General features: G+C 26.5%; 1 protein-coding gene across 2 annotated transcripts; it reads left to right on the forward strand.

The window, feature by feature from the left end:
• The first annotated feature begins 881 nt into the window (after window positions 1-881).
• Window positions 882-7,530, forward strand: LOC110649242 (protein DCL homolog, chloroplastic). Of its 2 annotated transcripts, XM_058133566.1 has the most exons (4): window positions 882-1,405; window positions 2,286-2,400; window positions 3,638-3,816; window positions 7,333-7,530. In XM_058133566.1, the coding sequence occupies exons 1-3, from the start codon at window positions 1,068-1,070 to the stop codon at window positions 3,809-3,811; spliced, it is 627 nt and encodes a 208-aa protein (XP_057989549.1). In that variant the 5' UTR covers window positions 882-1,067; the 3' UTR covers window positions 3,812-3,816; window positions 7,333-7,530. The 2 variants fall into 2 exon arrangements, with proteins under 2 accessions (XP_057989549.1, XP_057989540.1); XM_058133557.1 differs by lacking the exon at window positions 7,333-7,530 and having other exon boundaries at window positions 3,638-4,000.
• The last annotated feature ends 1,139 nt before the right edge of the window (window positions 7,531-8,669 follow it).

The following is an 8,669-nucleotide window of genomic DNA, read 5'->3' on the forward strand; positions in this document are numbered from 1 at the left end:
GGTTTAAATTATATATGATCAAATTATTTTGATCAATAGAATCAATAAAGTTTAAATTAATTTTGTGAATAAATTAATTATATTATATTTTAAATAAAATAATTATAGAAACTATTATTCATTAAAAATTTTATAAAGTACTATTAATTTATGTAAAAAATATAAATAAATTATTTTTAATTAATTAAATCAAAAATTAATTTTAAAAATTATCATTAGATTAGAAGAAAAATTACTTAAAATAAATGAATTAAGAGAAAATTTTAAATAAAAATAATTTATATATATAAAAAAAAGAGAATGTTCAACACAAAAACTTAGCTAGTTAAAAATATCTAATTAAAATTATTTATATTAAAATTATTATTAACCATATATTTTTACATCTTTACACTTTAAAAACGTAGGAAACAACCTAGTATCATTGGTTGGGTTGTGTGGATTTCATTATTACTTTATATAGATTATTTGATTAGATTTTATAAGAACTTTTACATTTTATTTTTTTATATTATCTAAAATAATATTTATTTTATAATAATATAATAAAATATTATTTTATATATTAATAGATATGCGTAAAATTATTTATTTTAGTGATAAAATATAGATTATATCATTTATTATAATCAATTTAAATAATACTTATGATATTAATTTTAAAAGTATTAAATTTATATTTTTTAAATATTATTTTTATGTAAATTTAAGATATTCTTACAAAATAATTATATTATAAAAATAATAATAAGAGAATATATATATATATATATATATATATATATATATATATATATATATTATAATTTTTTAAATTTATTCCTGCTTTTTTTTAATTTTACAAAATAAATAAAATAAAATAAAAGCCACCCTTCAGTGAGGAGCGAGCGATAAGAGCGTGATCAGTGAACTGACGATAAACAAAGAAACGGTTTTGAGACACGACCGTTCAATTCTTCTTCTACCCTTCAATCTCCACAGTCCGTACCCAAATGACGCCTGGGAACTGAAAACTGAAGCAGCCAATCGCAGCAACAGTAAACTAGTAGTACTTACAGAGATAGGGGATGGCCATGGCTTCCTTATCTCACCTACCGATACCACCATGCCACTCCAACCCTATCTCTCTCTTTTCCTCTCCCATGGTATTATCTTTCCCATTCCACCTAACGACTTCGCTTAATTCGCGTGTTTGTGCTCTAAAAACTGGATCCGACGGGCTGAGGAAACCAATTGTTCCTCCGGGAAAGGACTTGGGTGGAATTTCTGAAGATGAGGACGACAGCGATGGGAAGAGAAATTACAAGGAGAAGGAAGAGGAAGAATGGGTCGATTGGGAGGACCAGATTTTGGAGGACACTGTTCCGCTTGTTGGCTTTGTTAGAATGATTCTTCACTCTGGCAAGTAAGTTTTTGCAAATTGAATAAATTTTTATACTTGCCTTTTCGAACTGAATTTTACTTTCTGGCTTCGGTTGGAGTAAAGCATTTGCGGGAAAAGAATTCAAATGAATTCTCAAGCAATCACACTTAATTTCTATTTCTTCGAAAATGAAATTTTTTTAAGTAAAAAAAAAATAAAATCAAACTGACTGGAACGAAATCAATTGAATTGAATTTTTGAAAAATTCTATATTCCAAAATAGGGGGAGTGTGTTGCCAATCAGTCGTCCCTAATGCTTTTTCTATTCTCCTTAATCTCCAATTCTAATTCTGTAATTAAATGGAATGCTCAGCTCTGGTCCTTTTAGGAGTAAAATAGCTTTGTTGATTGATGGTATTGCAATACCAAATGGCAGTAGAAATTGCATGGTTGTTATTTTTGTTTGCTGAGTATTGATGGGTGCACTTCATGATCACATTTTAGTCAATTTGCAAACTTTTTTATTTGTTTTTCATTCCACTTGTAGTTCAACTTTCTCAGCATTTGATGGTTATTATTTCTAAAAATTGAAGATGAGGACACCAAGCGCAAGCTGCTTTGTGTGTATCCCTAGTTTAGTGGTTTATGTTTCAAGTCAAATTCAAATCTTTGGCAAATTGGCATCTCTGTTTGTGGCATTATAACCTTTTTAACCATGGTAAAAGATGGAAAAGAAATTGTCTATTGGAAGTTTAATATATTTATGCTTGTTATCCTTGAGGTGATGGCTTTTAGCATATGTATGTGTGTGCTGTGTGCAGACATATGTTCCTGTGTGGAACGATTTTGTGATCTATTGTTTTTATTTTTTATTTTTTTCTTGTAAGCTATCATTTTATCCACGTGGGATTTCTTATTGCAGATATGAAAATGGAGATAGATTAAGTCCAGAGCATGAGAGAACCATTGTTGACAGGTTGCTTCCATATCATCCAGAGTGTGAAAAGAAGATTGGATGTGGAATTGATTATATTACAGTAGGCCTCATTAGCTCTCTTCTGCAATTTGCATGATTGGATTATTTATTTATTTATTTTGGGGGGTAGTGGGTGGATGGAGCCACGGAGGACATTATTAGTGACATTCCATAGGTGCTATCATTTCTTTAATACACTCTGCAGATGATGCCTCCTGTTTTATGTTAATGATATTTAGATGATTCTCTGCTCTATAACCAATGCAAAAGTGAAAAAAAAAAAAAAAATTTTGTGTGCACATATGCACTTGGCATGTGTTTGTGTGAGAAGAAGAGTTGTTCATTTAATTTCTTTCTAGTTCATGGTCCATTATATTGCACAGATCCTTGATAAGGCTTTACAATTAAGCCTTGGTTATTAGAAATGGAAAAGTTTGCATACCAATCTGCTTAGCCTTACAACCAACAGCTAGCCTAGGATTCTTGCTGCCCAGCAGCAAGCTGAAAATTAACAAAGTCTTACAGGAATCATGACTTTTCTGCTTCCTTTTTTTCTTCCCTTTTTTATTTAAACCTGGTAGTTTTTTCTTTTTCCCCTCTTTTTTCATAGTGAAGAGCCTCGAGGAAAAGGCCTCACATTTATTAGAAGAATGTTACAATGAGGATGGCCTTGATATTATGGTCTCAAAGAGCCTTAATTAGACTCGATCTGCATTCTGTGCTAACAGGGTATTACCATGTCATAGTGTCAGAGGAAGTCCCACATTTGTTTCGAAATTTAGAACTGAATTTTCTGCATAATCTTTTCGAACTTTAGATTAATAACTGAAGAACAGTCTCACCTGGTAATCAATGCTACACCTACATGGCAAATAGATACAAGGGACAAGGACGTAGACACTACTATGATACTCTCTCTCTCTCTCTCTCTCTCTCTCTCTCTTTTTAACGAAATCTTGCACTTTTTGTTATATACATAGGTCTTGTAACCGAGCTGCCCATAAGTTGGCACCAAAAGGCCCTTGGTTATCCTGAGATTTGTGATTTTTCTTATCTGTTGAGAAGGTTGGCTTCCAAATCAAGTCAATGTAAGAAGCACTTCTGGTGTGATTTGTTTGATGTTCAAGGAAATATTAAGCTACCTTTGGTTGTGGGGGTGGGGGGTGGGGGGAGGCGGGGGTTGGGGAACAAACCTTTTGAGCCTTATTATCAACTCATTTTTCCCTTTAAGGGGTTGTTAATTGTGATTCTGGCATTCTTTTTTTTCCCCAATTATATCTGTTGTTTGTAATTTATAGGTTGGGCATCATCCTGATTTTGAAACCTCAAGATGTTTGTTCATTGTTCGGAAAGATGGACAATTGGTTGACTTTTCTTATTGGAAATGCATAAAGGGCCTGATCAGGAAGAACTTTCCACTATACGCAGACAGCTTTATTCTCAGACATTTCCAACGACGTAGGCAGAGGTGATGAAGGTACTACACTCAACTAGTTGATCATGTATATCATTCATTGCTTGTTGAGGAATTTTGTGCTTTGTTCTTATTCTCTAAATCATGTAATTTTATGTCCTAAAATAACAATTGTGGTAATTATAAGAAAACATTGATATTTTCAAACTGTAATGCTTAGTGAAGTTCCTAGAAGTTAGTTGTACAAGATTTGCATCAATACTTACTGAATTTTCAAATTGTCAATAAGTCCTAATTTGTGTCATCATTCTTTGCAGTTCCTATCTTATAGAAGTAACTAGGCTTGTGCACACCTGTATGATCATTATCGATATATTATATGACTATGTAAAGATGTTTCTTATATTTATATTTAATTTATTTGAAATGTTTTAAGAAATTCTTGTAAATGCAACTATGAAAATATAAAAAAAAAAATAAATAAAGACGAAGAATTAATATAAATTCAAAATGAAAATAAAGAATAAAGATAAGATGCCAATCCATTTGCATTAGGAGGTGGCTAGTTGGATTTTTGATGTGTGATATTAGTTTATATAATTTATAACTATGGCTCTTAGTTTTCCTTTTATTAATTAAATTGTAACTATTGTGATAAATTTTTTATTATAATGAATTAAATACATGATTTTACTTATAGTGGACAATGAGAAGTTGGTTTTTGGTATATAATTTATAACTATAGCTCTTAGTTGTCCTTGTATTAATTGCAATTATTATCATAAACTTTTTAAATGAATGAGGGAGATAAGAAGTCTAAGAAAGCAATTGAAGGAGAGAATTTTGTTATTAAACTTTTGATGTGGTTCTCCTATTATGCCAAGTGGTGTTAATATAGAAAGTCACATGGCAGCTTGACATCAACCTATTTTAGAGCTCAACTTTATTATATTTATATAGATATAGATATAGATATATAGATATAGATATGGATGAGATATTAACATGTTTTAATGAAGTAGCCTATTCAATTTAAATTAATACACTATATTTAAAGTCTTTTGCTAATTAATAATTTTATTAATTTTTTTTTAGTTAAAAATAGGCAATTTCTATCTTGACTTTGTTCTAGAACAAAGTAAAAGTTATATATATTTTAAAAAATCATAATTTTTTGAATTTAGTAATTCATCCATTATCTTTATTTTAAAATAATATATTATTATATTAATCTTACAAAAAAAAATTGTGTATACTCTTTTTCTTGAAGTGAGATTATTTTTATTTAAGCGAATATAATTTTGGTAAGTAATAAATATATATATATATATATATATATATATATATATATATAAATTGTAAAGTTGAGATTCTTTTATTAAATCCAATAATTCTCCTATTCGTAATCTAAATTGAAAAATAAACCAAGATTCTTGTTCTTACTATTTTTATGAACTACATAATACCAATGAGAAATTTGAGAATACAATCATTGCATATACGGCCATTTTATTATAACAATTAATTATGATGGGTCTCATTTGACTTCCATCATAATCAACTATTAAAATCTATCCATTATACAAAACTCTATTCTAGTTGCTTTACAAGTTCCTCAACCTCAAAAGCTACCTTTGTAAAAAGTTGGGAAATTAAATAAATACATCCAATGTAATGGCGTATTCTGCTCCTAAGTTTCCCCTTCACCATTCTTTCTTAACTTCATGTGTAATATGCTAGACGTGTATTATATAATTGTTTTAATTAATACTATTTTATTTTATTTTAGAAAAATTTACAATTTGGTCTCTAGATTTTGTCCTATAATATATTTTAGTCCTTTTGAATTTTGAAAAATTAATTATTTAGTTTATGGGTTTTGCTCTCTATCACACTTTAAGTCTTTAAATTTTGAAAAATTAATTATTTAATTCTTGAATTTTACACTATATCACACTTTAGTCTCTATAATTTTAATATATATAACAATTTAGTCCTTTTGTCAGTAGATAGAATTGTTGTAAATATTAAAATTATAAGGATTAAATTGTTATTTATATTAAAATTAAATGGACTAAATAATTTATTTCTCAAAATTAGGGACTAAAGTGTAATATAGTGTAAAAATTAAAAATTCAATAATTAATTTTGTAAAAATTCAGGGACCAAAGTGTAATATATGACAAAACTCAAAGGTCAAATTGTAAATTTCCTTTTATTTTATATGCGTGATTCTTTTCAGTGAAACCCCTTTATTTTTTTTTTTTTGTTAAGTTTAAAATATATAAGTTGAAAATGTGATATATTAGCATAACTTAATTGGTGTTATCTTTACATAATTTTTAAATTTTTAATAAAGAATGTTAGATGTGTTTTTGTTTTAGGTGAAACACCTTTATATATATATATATATATATATATATATATATATATATATATATATATATATATATATATTTTTTTTTTTTTTTTCTTGTCAAGTTGATATATTCTTTGTCACTTATTACTTTATGAAAAAATATATATATATATCATTCACGGAAAATAGGTGAGATGAGTGGTGAAATTCAATAAAATATGATAAAAGCTTCGTTTGTTTTGCGAAAAATTATTTGTATATGAAAATTGTTTTCAATGGAAAATGTTTTTTAAAAAAATATTTTTCATGAAAAATTTTTTTTTTATTGTAATGTTAAATTAATAATATATTTTTATTTTATGTATGTAAAAATACTTTCAAATAGTAATAAGATTATCAAAATCTAAAAAATAGAAAATGATTTTCTTTTTTGAAAAGAGGAAGTAATTTTCTAAATAACTTAGTTTTTTTCTTTGATTAGGAAATATTTTTTGTTAATTCATTTTTTTTAGTGTCTTAAATGCTAGAAAATGTATAAAATATATAGAGAAAAATATTTTACGTGAAACAAATAGAGCCGTAAAGTTAAATTTTTCTTTAAGGTATAAGATTTAGAAAAAATGATTGAAATTATAGGTTTTAAATATGATATGCTACCATATCTTCATTGGAGTTATTCTTAATACTGTAAAACTATCATATTTCTATTAAAAAACAAAATATTTTAGTTAAATATAAAAGTAATGATGGACTTTCTTCATTGTTAATCATCGATTGTTTAACATTAAACATTAAACAAAGAAGCTAACATTATAAATCATTCTAAAAATTTGATGATTGATATAACCTCGTTAATTAATTTGAAAAAAAAAAAGTGTATCATTGTTAGTCTTTTTTAAGAAAATAGATTGAGTTTAACTCTCTCTCAAAATCTAACTCAAAGGAGAAATTTTGCTCAAATCTCATATAGTAAAAATACCTTATATCAAATTAATGTGAACAACAGTCTTTAATGTTATTTATTTATTTATTTACATAAGCTCCTAGTTGATCATTATTAATGTCATAACTATTCTTATCACCAAAGTTTTAATAGCATGAAAGTATAAGTCTTGCCTTGAAATAGTGATATTTAAATGTACTTTCTCCTAATTTTAATTGTGAATTTAAATACATAATAATTTTTATTAAATAACACATCTATTACCCTCTTTATCTAGGGGAATTATCCCATGATCGAAGTGTACCAAGTCACAAGCATTGCCTGGTACACCCAAGTTGAGTGTATGTATTATCTCTTTAGTAGGCTTTGATGTGTTTTTCTCCTTCAATGGAGTTATTCCTCCTTTGTTGAGGAGCTTTATTTGTGTTTCTTGGTGAGTTAGTTTGTTTTTTGAGAAAAGTTCACTTGCTGTAAATCTTTTTCTTTTTTTACACTCTGAAATTTAAATTTAGAGATTATCTGATGAGCTTATAAAAATATCATTGAGTCATAGAATAGAGCATGCAATACGATTATTGATCAATCTATACACACTATTAATATTATTGGATCTTCCAAATCCTTTGCATTATTTTTTCTTTAAGTGGTTAATTTTATCTATGTAAAAATATAATATGTTAATTTATATTTCATTTTTATATTATATTTTTTATTAATAGATTATTTTTTAATAGAAAATATAAAGGCTTGGATTTTATTTCTATACCCGAAACTTGGATTCAATTTGGTTAAAAACCTGCTATTTTTTTTTTAACAAACCTTATTTGTTTAAGAAGGTTGCAGGAGCAACAAAAAGAATACCTTGTAACTCAAGATCTTTTGTTGAAAATTTTTTGAAGTATTCAATCGATAGATTTTGCAGTCTTATGTAAGGGCAGTCGATCTTGCAAAATTATAGCTCTTTTACTGACTTACAGAGTGTTTGATTTAACTATTGAAAACATCTGATAACTAACAGGTATTTCAATAATTAAATATTTATGTTTGATATTCTCCGAATAGCTCTGTTATTGACTTATGTGGTGTTTAATTTAATTATTCAATAGGTATTCTAACTTTTTAAAAAGGTAACAGATAATTAATAATATATCTATTAGCCATTTTTCTGTCGACTCTAATTATAGAGCTGTTCATGAACAACGATGAAATTTTATCTTTTGACAAAAATGACCTTGCTCATTTACGAAATAAAACTGGCAATGCACAACTGCAACACTGCAAGACTTCATTTTTTATTTGACTTTTTTGTTTAATTTTGAAATTCCTGGACAATATTTCAAGTCATTTTTTTTGGTAAAGTACAATAATGGATTTGACAATTCTATTATTATATTTTAAAATTTATAATATTCTTATTAATTATTTTAAATATTAATAATAATTATTAAATATAATTTTATTAAATATTTAATATAAATTAATTATTATTAACTAGTAATTATTGGTTAACAGCAACTGTTATCGATAATTAAATTAAATATAAAATTTAATAATAAAAAATAAATAAATAAAATTTTTCTTTATTCAAAATAAAGTTTTTGTTGTTCATATTTT

The sequence above is a fragment of the Hevea brasiliensis genome, chromosome 2 (genome assembly GCF_030052815.1).
Source record: "Hevea brasiliensis isolate MT/VB/25A 57/8 chromosome 2, ASM3005281v1, whole genome shotgun sequence".
Classification (NCBI taxonomy): Eukaryota; Viridiplantae; Streptophyta; class Magnoliopsida; order Malpighiales; family Euphorbiaceae; genus Hevea; species Hevea brasiliensis.

Excerpts from the sequence above, each read along its gene's own strand:
- LOC110649242 (XM_058133566.1), top strand. The coding sequence starts at position 1,068 with ATGGCCATGGCTTCCTTATCTCACCTACCGATACCACCATGCCACTCC. Across the intron at positions 1,406-2,285 it reads ATGATTCTTCACTCTGGCAA|ATATGAAAATGGAGATAGAT; the intron begins GTAAGTTTTTGC and ends TTCTTATTGCAG. Across the intron at positions 2,401-3,637 it reads GTGGAATTGATTATATTACA|GTTGGGCATCATCCTGATTT; the intron begins GTAGGCCTCATT and ends TGTAATTTATAG.